At 42.4% G+C, this 12,499-nt stretch overlaps 1 protein-coding gene across 3 annotated transcripts; it reads left to right on the top strand.

The window, feature by feature from the left end:
- Positions 1-3,651: 3,651 nt before the first annotated feature.
- LOC125517402 (actin-related protein 4) lies at positions 3,652-11,771 on the top strand. 3 transcript variants are annotated; one of them, XM_048682597.1, is made up of 20 exons: positions 3,652-3,869; positions 3,959-4,050; positions 5,029-5,202; positions 5,280-5,353; positions 5,723-5,803; positions 5,894-5,954; positions 6,025-6,074; positions 6,561-6,615; positions 6,885-6,962; positions 7,037-7,090; positions 8,368-8,421; positions 8,512-8,572; positions 8,890-8,941; positions 9,528-9,594; positions 9,792-9,851; positions 9,939-10,017; positions 10,168-10,230; positions 10,812-10,876; positions 11,210-11,278; positions 11,366-11,771. In XM_048682597.1, exons 1-20 carry the CDS (start codon positions 3,857-3,859, stop codon positions 11,750-11,752), a joined length of 1,689 nt encoding a protein of 562 aa, XP_048538554.1. In that variant the 5' UTR covers positions 3,652-3,856; the 3' UTR covers positions 11,753-11,771. The 3 variants fall into 3 exon arrangements, with proteins under 3 accessions (XP_048538554.1, XP_048538553.1, XP_048538551.1); XM_048682594.1 differs by having other exon boundaries at positions 3,660-3,869; positions 9,939-10,001; positions 11,366-11,718; XM_048682596.1 differs by lacking the exon at positions 7,037-7,090 and having other exon boundaries at positions 3,659-3,869; positions 9,939-10,001; positions 11,366-11,718.
- Positions 11,772-12,499: the final 728 nt, after the last annotated feature.

The raw sequence follows: 12,499 nt of genomic DNA, 5'->3' as shown, positions 1-12,499 counted from the left end.
GGGGAAGAAGTATTCTCGGCTCGCTCCTCCACGACCGCTACCAGATGGGTGGTCGGTGGGGATTTGATTTCCCTCTGATCGGGTTTAAGCCCAATTCGATCATGGTCTGTTGCAACTCCCAGGGCGGCGATGTGATCTAGCAGTTCGTTCAAGGACGAGGCATTTACCGGATCCATCTTTTCGGAGTGTTCGGGGCCGATGCGGAGGTGATGTTTGGCGACTGTGGGGGCTGCCTTTGGCTTAAAGGCCAGTCATGAGCCCATGGTGAAACCACCAAGATGGAGGACCTGTCCTGGGGCTAGGGCCCTCCCAGAGGTGATGATGTCATTAATGACAAGGCGATCCATCGATCCTTCCATCAACGACACAAATGAACTCTCAATGAAAGCACCAATGTCGGTGTCAAAACCGGCCGATCTCGGGTAGGGGGTCCCGAACTGTGTGTCTGAGGATCAAAGGTAACAGGAGACAAAAGGGACACAATGTTTGCCCAGGTTCGGGCCCTCTTAATGGAGGTAAAACCCTACTTCCTGCTTGATTGACTTTGATGAGTATAGGGGTTACAAGAGTTGATCTACCTCGAGATCGTAATGGCTAAACCATAGCCGTCTAGCCTATGTGAATTCTGATAGCCTCTACGGACTAACCCCTCCGGTTTATATAGACACCGGAGGGGGCCAAGGTTGTACATAGCCGGTTTACAGAAGAAGGAAACTGTCATGGTATTCTCACGGGGGGCTTGCGAGTCGACAGATGCCACAAGGGCTTAGTGTGAGGGTAAGACTGCTGCTGATAGGACCGGGAGCGAGTATGCGAGTAGCACGCGCTAGTTTACCCAGGTTCGGGGCTCTCCGGAGAGATAACACCCCTACTCCTGCATGTCTGAGTATATCTGGTATATCTGTACAGAGTGCTCCTGGAGCTGTATCTGAGATCAGTGTCAAGTGCATCTAACTTGGTATATGCATGCGTATGGCCGGCTCTAGTGGCCAAGTATGGCCATGGCTTGTGGCCGTGAGTGAATGGATGAATGGATGTATGTGTGAGCTAGCTAGCTTGCTAGCCTGTGTGAGGCCTTGTGGCCATGGCCCGATGGCTTGCTCCCCTGGGTCACTTTATATACTAGTGCCCAGGGGACAAGTTACACTATTGATGGTACTGCACACTGTTGATGGTGATGAATGAATAGTGTATGCCAATGCAGCAATAGTGGCCAGGCATGGCCGTGGTGTGGCTGTCTTGTCGATGTCTTGTCAGTGTCGAGTCGGGCTGCAGTCGGCAGCCGGCTGGGCACAGCAGTCAGCAGCTGGCCGGGCAGAGCAGTCGGACGGGGAGCCGGCGGAAGCGGCCGGGCCGTCGGACTGAGGGGCTTTGCTAGCCCCGATGTCTTGAAATATCGTCTCACCGTCTTCGGGATATCCGTGTCCAGTTACTCCGACAGAAACTATACATCCGGACGCTAATCTTGCCATCCACGCAAAGGAGAGTCCCATTCGGACACGGGGGAAGGCCTTCTGCCTTATATCTTCATGGCCCATTAGTCCGGCCCATATCACACAACCCGGACATTCGAGGACCCCATGATTCAGGACTCCCTCACTCTCTCCTCCAACTGCCACAAACCAATGACCAATTCTGACATGTTCTTCATTTAGACATAATTTGGCATTAGAGCTAGCATCCTACGCATAAGTAAAGATCATGCACGTGCAAGAAGGTAAATGGTAGGGTTTGAAAGAATCACAAACAATGATTGACGCGGAATATATTTTACGCGTGCAAGCTAGGTGCTCTATCGTACGTCCACGTCGATGAAGGCTTCGGTCTCAAAAGTCAAGGTTGCAAGATTTCACGAAGGAATCGAGTCCACGAAGGGCTCACACCTACGAAGGGTCCACGAGAAGCAACCTTACTTATCTCACCATGACTTACACCCACATAGAGCTTACCTCACTCGAGTATACCTTCATGATGATACGATCTCTTTGCCCTCGCAAACTTCTTGGTTTCTCTGCAAGCCCAAGCACACCTGGCCAATCTAGTAGGCACCAGCCTCCAAAAGATAATTAGATGATGCTGTTGATGATGAACTCCTTACTCTCATGCTTCAAAAGATAATCTCCTTTACACTCAGACACTCTTTCACAATTTTGACTTTTGGGTAGGAGAGATTTGGGTGAAAAGCAACTAGGTGACTAGAAATCAAAGAATCAATAGTTGGAGTGGAATCCTTTTGCACAAGAAGTGCGAGCTCTCTCTTAGAAATATGGATGTGTAATGTGTTTGCTTCGGGAGATACGGGTGGAGTGGGTTGGGGTATATATAGGTTGCACAAAAAATCCGAACGTTACTCACCTTTTAGCACATCCCGGTGAGCCCAACTGAAAACACTCAGCCAGACCGATATGTACAAAGGTTTGAACTTTGGATATTTCGGTGACTCCAGATGAAACTAAGGATGGCAAATTTACTCATGGGTATAGGTACCCGCGGATACCGTACCCGCATGGGTAGGGTATGGGCACAATTTTATACTCATGGGTAGTACCCATACCCTACCCGTTAAGTCATGGGTAGGACAAGTGTATAGCATTGTACCTATAGATATATCCATACCCTACCCATTTTATACTGACATGTGTACCTTACCCATGAAGTGTGTCGTGGGAACCTATGTTAAAGTTGTCACCAATCATCAATTTGAATTGAAATAATTGTTATGTACTCATCTATTTTGTTATTGAGTTGAGATAAATATTTGTTTGGTCAAATGTGGCATCGATGAATGTGAAATTGTGAATAACTTGTGTATTATTTGATCTACCCGTTGAATACCCAATGTGTATGGGTATGGGTAAAGTTCCGTACCTGTGAGTATGAGTATGGGTAGAATTTTGTACCCATTAACTACATAGGTATGGGTATAGTATTGCTCTATCCGCACCATACCATACACATTGCCATCCTTAGATGAAACTACACTATGGCTCTCAGTTGTGCTGACCTAAGTACTTTCCACACTTCGGTCAATTTTGATGGGCAATGAAGGTTGGCAAGAGCTCTTCAGTGAGACCGGAGGGCCAACTCGGTGAGACCGAAAGTTTAGACTTTAGAACAACGACTATATCAATTTGACTCGGTGACTCCGGTGTATATGGTTCCGGTGAGTCCGAGTAGAACTTTGCATAGATTCCTACCTTCTTCTTGGAGATGTGATGTTAGGATTTCTCATCATGTCAAGATTTAGCCTCAGGTGCTTCGATGCGTCTTTTTAGGGACACGTGCACGAAGATTTCCCGGTTGTCATCAACAAGGTAAGTCGGCTCTGGTAAGGGAGCGATGACAGTGGTATGTCGACGGCTCGTTCTGGCGGTGATAGTGGTTGTACAGTGGTCTCGGAATTTCGATGTAATTTTTATTATGTTTGAGATGCTTTCTACTTTCGTTTGTCCCACATACAAACATGTAATCTCACTCTATGAATGTACACACGCACATATAACCACTATTTGTGCTATTTACTGGACTATTTGTATTTGAACACCTACTTACTCGACCCTCTTATCTTTTTTTTTTTAAAGTTACTCGACCCTCTTATCAACCACCGCACGAAAACAAGTCAAAAAAAAAGTTTACAAAACGACGACAAGGTCCGGCACGGCTATCCAGTTCATAAGCTCGACCTAAGCGAAACGACGAACTGGCAGCGTAGTTGGAGGTGGGAGTTGACAAGTGAGGAGCAGAATTAAGAATTTGGAGGGGAGGGTTGCCGAGCAGCCCCAGCGTCACCGCCGACGCCTCGACCCCGCGCGCCCCCGCTCCTGCTCGCCGAGCCCTCCCTCTCCGGATCTCCGGCATGTACGGCGGCGGTAAGACCCGCCCGTGCCCCTGGTAAACCCTAAACCCCGGAGATCTCCCGCCCTGACCGCTTACTTTCGCTTTGGTCTCTCACCCGCAGACGAGGTCTCGGCGATCGTCATCGACGTGGGCTCCTACAGCTGCAAGGCGGGCTACGCTGGCGACGACACCCCCAAATGCGTCTTCCCCTCGGTGAGCTTCTGCTTCTGCTGGGTCAGATTTTCTGTTTCTTCCGAGTGTCTCGTTGTGACCCGGCTGTTTTAGTTCGTTCGTTGACCTGGGAGTGCTTCAAAATTTCCAAGTTTTCGAGCTATTTTAAGTCAAACGGCTTCGGATTCTGGTTCAAACATGGGGGCGCTAGCGTATCAGTTCATGATATATTGGCCAAACCATAAACTTTGTAACAGGCGCGCCCTACTCTGCAAATAATAGCTACATTAGTACTAGGTTGGACTCAGGCATTGAATCTATGGACTGCGATAAGATGCACATACCTGTCGATTCCAGCGCAGCGTGTGCAATCTTTTTAATCTGTTGACAAGAAAGTTAGTTAATGATTCAGGCCTGTCTAATGGCCCATCTTTTCCAGTGTTATCTAGTGTGAGCCTTTCTTACATGCACCGCGAGTCAAATGCAAAAACTGAATTTCAAGTGTTGAAAGTTTCTGCATTGTGAACTTGAGCTATTAGTTCTGGAGGTTAACTGTCAGATCTCATGGGAACTTGGGAAATGGCACTGTTGTGTTTGAAATGTGAAGTTCAGTTTATATACAAGTTGTTGAGTTGGAGAATATTTCTGTCTCCCGTAGACTCTACAGTTAATGTTTTATTTTTGTTGTGTGAAGATTTACCCTCTGCAGTTAGTGGGGTTATTGGGCTAATTTTGCAGAGTGGCAGTAAATTGCTACTTCCACTCTGTTACTGATGAAATAAGCAAACTACTCATGTGATAAGATTCAGAGAAAATGAGAAGTACTGTGTAAGTTAGCACTAAGAAAATGGTTTGAATTTGGCCACTTTTGTTTGGGTTTAGCACGTTTTCTTCTCCTTTGCCTGAACAGTGCTTGGATATTATGTTATTTTGTTGGTTCAAGGGTATGTGAGCTACCCAATCGGGACATTTTGGCCAGTACAACTTATTGCACTCAGTATCTGGTTTTGATATGTCAAGGTTGTTGGTTCAATTGAACAAACGGGAGATACTGATGAAGCTAAGCCAGAAAAGGAGGCCGACTCTGGATCAGATCCTAAGAATGGATCCAAGCCTATGGATGTGGACAAAGCCAAGACAAAGCGCAAATTTTATCTAGGCCAAGAATTAGAATTCAGGAGGGAGCATATGGAGGTTGGTGACTGCACATTCTGAGGGTGATTTGTTGCTCATGTATTTTATTAACTTCTCTTCCCCTCCCCACTAAACAGGTGATCTCACCGCTGAAAGATGGAACAGTTATTGATTGGGAAGTTGTTGACAACATATGGAACCATGCTTTTAGGTAAAATTTGTTTACCTGCTTGATGCAGCTCTGAGCAATTTCTCCTCTTTAACATGGTTCATCGATAATCAGCAATGGCACCATTTGGATTATAATTAAGTTACTAGTTTAAGCTTAACAAGTTAGCATTCTGTGTTTATTTGCTATCGAGTGTACTGATTGTGAAATCTTTAGTTAGTTTGTAAGTATACAAGACATGATTCGTTGTTTACCCGCTTGTTTTATTTAATTTGTTGGGATGTTTAGACTTCTGTAACAGCTAAGGTTGATTAAGTACAGGCCTTTGCTCGTTATGATGCTATGTTATTTGTTGGAGTTGCTATTGCTTTGTTCCATTGTATTGTCACACTCACTTATTCTGTATTTCAGACGGCGGCTATTGATCAATCCTGAAGAGCATCCTATGCTGATAGCAGAACCATCTACAAACAGTGGACAGCAAAGAGAGAAGTATGTGTATATGTTCTGTGTTTAAAATATTTATATCGCTAACCCATATGAGTGCCTTCAAGCCTGACTCTTATTTTCCATGTTCCATAGAGCAGCCGAACTTATGTTTGAGAAGTACAAAGTGCCAGCGCTGTTCCTAGCAAAAAATGCAGTATGTCTCTCTCAGAAGCAATCCTTGATGCAATTGGTTTGTTATTTTTAATTGTTGATTGGGTTGTCAGGTTCTCACATCTTTTGCATCTGGACGTGCTACATCTCTGGTGGTTGACTGGTCAGCATTTTCTTGATGGTGTTTTATCTCTGCAACCTGCTATTTTCCTTGTAGATAAATGAAGGTCCCTTTTTGCCACGTTAGCACGATTAGTTTTTGAACAAGTGCACTGTGTTGTGGTGCCTTCTTGGTTCTCAGTCTCCTACTTTATATCTGAAGTATATTGTTCTTCACCAATATATGCTGCACATAGCATACAGATATTGTGGAGCAATTCATCCGCGACAAGAAAATACTCATGACGAAGTTGGTTTAACTGTTAATGCTAAAATTTCCATTTTCTCTGTGCTTGATGTGAGCACCTTAACCCGGTTTCTTGCTTAGATGACCTCGAATTCTTAAGCATTTTATAAGCTGTGTCATTGGATTTTAACAAGCTGGTGTTGAACATCGACGGACGATTTATTTCATCTTCATTTCAATGCTTTGGGTCTTTGTCATGAGAGAAATTGCTGTATTATGACCGAGTGATCATTTTTGGTGCAGTGGTGGCGGGTCTACTGTGGTTTCTGCTGTGCATGATGGTTATGTGTTGCAAAAGGTATGTTATGATATTAATGTACTGATTTTCAAAGGGAGGTGTACACTACACTACTTGCCTGTATCTAATAGTGACCTGCCCCTTTTTGCGTTGTACATTTCATTTGAAAGTGTGATTAATCCAACCTTCTCTTTAAAATTTGATAAAATAAGATGTCAAGTTGTATCATATGGACCCTGGCATACGTAACACTGACACCACTTTTGGCTTGTCTCTTCTGAAGCCTTTTTTTCTATTGTTTTGTTCACTAACTTGTTTTCACGTGGCAGTCTGCGGCAACTTCTCCAATTGGTGGCGAATTTTTAACTGACTGTATGATGAAAAGCTTGGAGAGCAAAGGCGTTGTTGTAAGCATTTCTCTTTGTTAAGATAGCATACTAGCCCTTGCTGTATTTTCATATCCTGTTTGTTCACTTCTCAGATTAGGCCCAAGTATTCATTTAAGAAGAAGGAAGTGAGACCTGGAGATTATAAGGTGTAATTTCTTTAACATTACGTTTGATATCAAAAAAAATATTCTTGTTTGCTTGTGATTCCTTTGGACCAAGAGATAACTCTTTATACCATTCGATGTGCCCCTTTGTTGAAACGCCTTGTACCATTGGATGTGAGCTGGGCCGTTGGTATATTTGAAACCAACACACCAGCAAACAGAAGACGGGCAACGTATACAATATATTTATCTGACCATGGAAAAACGTCACGGGCTGGTGTCTGATCTCTAGGGGATCCATGTCTAAGACTAGTCACAATGGGGAGTAACTTAGACTAGTAACATCACATTTTACTAGGCTATGTTACTACCTCCACAGTGGGTAGTAACATATGTGTGGTGTCATGTCATGATTCATTTATTAGCCTATAGACTCATATTGTCTTGGTATGTGTGATGTTACAGTAACTAGCTAAGTTACCACCATCACTTCTCTCATCATTAAATATGTGCCACATAAGCAAAATTATCTTGAAAAATGTGATGTTACTAGTGATGTTACTCCCACTGTGGCCAGTCTAACAAAAAAGGTGAGAGAGCCTGCAAGGTGGTCTCTCTACCTTCCCCTTGCTGAGTTCTTTTCTGGCACCCAATTAAGTTTTACCACATGGCATAGGTCTGTAGATAGACACTGAATACCATTTTGACATTTCCAATATCATAAAGTAACACCGTCCTGTTCATATCAATATTCGTAGATACACGAGCACTAGGTGGTTCTCTGACTAATATCTAGCCGGCCCTTCAAAATTTATTTAGTATCTTTCTTCCTATTTATGTGGTCTACCTAAGGTTCTGAATTTGTTGTGTTAATTAATTAATCATGGTTAATTGGTTACATTCGAAATTAATTAGCATTATGCTATTTCTCTTTCTAACCACGCAATTACAAGTACCTTTATTGTTATTCCCAAAAGGAGGGTCAAAATGGGTAGAATCGATATCAGTTCATAGACTTATTTTAATAATTCCGATTTCGAAAAAGAATTGATAGTTTCTACCTCTACCCTATCTATTATCATTTCAACGATCGACTTCCCCCATAATAATATCTATACTACCTAATATTGTCATGATATCAGCCGATTTCATTTTTTTAACTAACGGAGGAAGAATTTGCAAATTAATAAAACAGAGTGGACAAATTCTCCATCTCCAGGGGTATGCTTATACAGATGAAAACCTTAAGGATCACACTAGACGGATATAAGGGAAACTATGCAGTGTTTATTCTGTGAACCCATGTTTGTCTTTTTCAGGTTGTAGATCTTGATTTTCCAAACACGACAGATAGTTACAGGTTATACTGCATGGTATGTTCATTTGCAAATCTGTAATTCTTATTTTGCTTTGTTGAATTTTGTCTGTATGCCTTTAATGGTTATGCTTACTCCGTATCACAGAGAGCCATCGCTAGCGACATCAAAGAGTCAGTTTGCAGAGTTCCAGATACCCCCTTTGATGGTATAACATTTAAAAAATACATTATTTCTGTGATTGTTTAGCTTTGCTATATTAATGCAGCTCGGATGACACTGTATCCACTATACTGACCTGCACAATCGGAGGAATATGCCAACTCAGTTGCCATTCATGAATCTTATATATGAATACAACCATAATATAGTTGGCTGCTTTTTATGCATATTGTATGCCTGTCACCATTATTTTCATTCATTTGACTGATTTGACACATCTGTTTGTGTGCTTTAAGCATTACCTTGCTTTGTGTTCCTCTTTTAGGTTCTGCTATTTACTTTCCCTGCTTTATTTTCATGCAGAAGTGGCATATGCAAATGTCCCTACAACTTCATATGAGCTTCCAGATGGGCAGTAAGTTATCAATATTATGTAGACACATACTTGTTTACAGCTAGATAGTTCTATTTTATTACCAAGTAGATTAAGAATATGGGTTAGTAGCTACTTTTCTGGATTGTATCCGATGCATCGTGCGCTCTTACTCCATTGTTCATGCCTCTTCACTTCAGTACACCCTACAAATGGACATGGCGAATTTCGTTGTTTACAAATTGACATAAAACCAGTATATCATAGCATTCAAAAATTGCAGTTTGGTAACGGGTAACCACAAAGTTTCAACTCAAATTCCGATGAAAAGCCACAGTTTACTTGGATCTGCTCATGTGCCGCATTTTAGTGGAGCCTCGAGTTGTAATTTAACTAATTTTGCAGCCTGGTAGACCATATCATGATTCAGCTACTACATTGATTGTATACTTATTTCATGTCCATTAAAAAAGTAGACATGTCATTTCGATTTTGGATGCACAATGCACCTAAAAGGTGCTGGGGTTCTGATCTCCACTTTCTCTATTTCTGTTGCTGTAATTTTCTGGTAAATATGTTGTTCGTACTGTTTAAGACCTTATAACTTATTTATGTTATATCTGAGCAGAACTATTGAAGTTGGTGCAGATAGATTCAAGATTCCTGACATTTTGTTCAACCCATATCTTTCTCAGGTGAGCGAGAAAAGTATAATTTCCCGTGTGCATGTATGTTAATTGGTCAGGATTTGTGCTAGTGGTAGATCACACTATCCAGGAGCCGAACAAGTTCATTGCTTTCTTCTTCATTAGATGCTATTAATATTCAAAAAAAATCTTTTGGACCTAGCTGACTTGTCTTCCTCTCTCACGAATTAACTTTTGATCAACAGACTATTCCTGGCATCGATGGATTTGGAGATTCCACTTCAATTCGTGGACTTCCACGAATGGTGAGTTAAGTTATGGGTCACTATACAGTTGTGCAGCTTGGACAATTCTTTATGTTAATGAATGCCGCCACCATTGCCTTTCATCAGGTCCTTGACAGTGTAAATAGGTGTGATGTTGACATTCGCAAGGAATTACTCAGCAACATCTTGGTAAAGACATTATCAAGTGCTGCATTCTGCTACTCTCTAAATGTTCCCATGCACAAGCTTAGTGAATGAATCTCGTATAACATTACAACATAATCTTTAATTCTCCTGTTATGTTTTGTTAATACTTAATACAACTCTAACATCTGCAAACTTGTATTCTGGATAGCTTTCTGGCGGCTTGTCATCAATCCTGCAGATAAAAGAGCGCCTAGAAAAAGAAGTACTGGAGGTAAAAGAACTGAACAAGATAGGATAAGTCACTTATGCTTTATATTTTCACCGTTTCCACATATATTTCATTTTAGAATATGAGGATTCATCAACCACTAGCATACACAAAAGCATTTAGACTTCTCACATAGAAATGATAGCAGGTTTGTCATGAAAAGTTTTTCTACATTATTTTTCTTCATATAATGACATCAATTTTGCTATAGAGGTAGTGCCATTATAGTTAGGCATGTATTTTTTTCTTTCTTTGAAGCTTTGCTTTTATTAATCAATTCAATAACTTATTTGCTTTTACGAACTCAATTCATGCTTTAGACAAGCTTTCCACCTTATTTCTGCGAACTTCGTCGGAAATAGAAGATTAAAATGGATCTTGTTGATTATTTTGTTAGTGACTACTGACTACAGTGATTACAATGGTTACTTAGTCTTGATGACTATTAATAATGGTTCCTTAGTCTTTGATTTTGCTGGTTAGTGAACAGTGATTACAATGTTGTGACTAAAGTCTAAAGCTGCTTTATTATGTTCCCTGAATCTCTGCAGGGTTATTCTTATTTTTTAACTCAATGATTGCAGGAGTCCCCTCAAAATGCTCGCGTAAAGGTTTTGGCAAGTGGAAGTTCAATGGAGAGGCGTTTCAGGTTAGACGCTATATTTGCTTGTCATTGTATGCAGTGGCTATATTCAATGGATCCCGTTAGAAGCAGAGCAGTTTGAATGATCGCGTATGTCATTGTGTTGCCACTAGAAAGTAAAACTGTATTTTGCTGTATTAATTAATCCGAGTAGCTTTAACACATATTGTCGTGGCCCTGAAATTGGCTGAAAACATGCTTATCATCATGCCAGTAAAACTTATCAGGGCCATAGGGTGTGAATGGGTCTGAGGGAGACTGATTCTGTCTGTTCGAGATTCATCTTTTAGATAGACGTTCATTGACAAGGCTGAATATATATCTGTAATTTGAGTGCAGTGTTTGGATTGGAGGGAGCATTCTTGCATCTCTCGGGTCGTTCCAGCAAATGTGGTTCTCCAAAGCAGAGTAAGTTTGGGTTGATATTCTAGGGTCTGTTTGCCCTGCCCGTCACTGACACCTAACAACATTTTCTTGTATGCATCTCGCAAACAGGTACGAGGAGCATGGCGTTTCCTATATCCAGAGGAAATGCCCATGAAATGGTTCAACATGCTGCCTGAGCAGAGCTTTGTGCTGCCGAAAGATGTAGTATGTGGGCAACAGTTAGATGCACCTTGTTATCTGGGGATGTTTATTCTTGTGATGACTAAATTAGTTTTGAGGCGTGCGCAGCGCAAGTTGAGAACAAGCTCAGCTGATACTTTGCCATTGATGGTAGATAGTAGCAGTTCATGTGCTGATTTTTTTCGTCCGCGATGCACCGAGTACTGTATTATGCAACTAGTTACTCTCATGTACTATCCGGGGGTGGAGTCTTTAGCCATCTTTTTTTTTGGACAAACAAAGTCTTTAGCCATCTTGTTACGCAGCTGTAACTGATGTACTACATCTACGTTAGTCACGTGAAAACGCTTGTTGAACTTACACGGTTATAGGTGGCAGGTGTCGATTTTCCGGCGTTTGTGGCGCTAGGAGCGTGATGTACATGCGCCCTGAGCAAATTATTACGATCGGGACAATAGTGAGCTGAGGGAATGTCCAACTTTTTTTTTTGAGACAACGGGAATGTCCAAGTTGGATCACCAAAATGTCTAACACATTTGGACCGCGAATAATCAAATTAGGCTAGATTAGTCCGGACGTTTTGAAATCCCCTAGCCCGCAAACAAATCAGAGGAAGCTCTTTGCGGTGTGGACGTTCAGTCGGATACACTCAAAACACCACCTGGAGCCAGTGCAATTTCACAATCCGGCATTGTTTTTGCGTTAAACCCATTCTTCTCCGCCCCAATAGCCATCGCGTTCGCTCGTTTCACCATGCAGTTGCCGCAATGAATTCATTGGAGATGCCCACAGAATGGTTCTTCAACCCTTCGGATCCGGAGAAGACCGTGCGCGCGGTCGCGGCCACGGAACGACATGTGAAGGTGAGGGAGAGCTCCTGCAAAGCGGACCAACGTGATGATGCCGCCTAGGCAATCACATCCCACGGCCCTCCCAGTACAAGCCACCGTACTACTACGCCAACCATCTCAACGGTCAGCCCCACACGCAGCAATCGCCATAGCACTCCGCCGCCTCCAGACACCATCCATCGTATGTCGTCGGCATCAACACTGACTACGT

This window comes from Triticum urartu, chromosome 6 (assembly GCF_003073215.2).
Source record: "Triticum urartu cultivar G1812 chromosome 6, Tu2.1, whole genome shotgun sequence".
Classification (NCBI taxonomy): Eukaryota; Viridiplantae; Streptophyta; class Magnoliopsida; order Poales; family Poaceae; genus Triticum; species Triticum urartu.
Note: the sequence above shows the minus strand (reverse complement) of the source record. Positions and strands in the feature narration are given on the sequence as shown.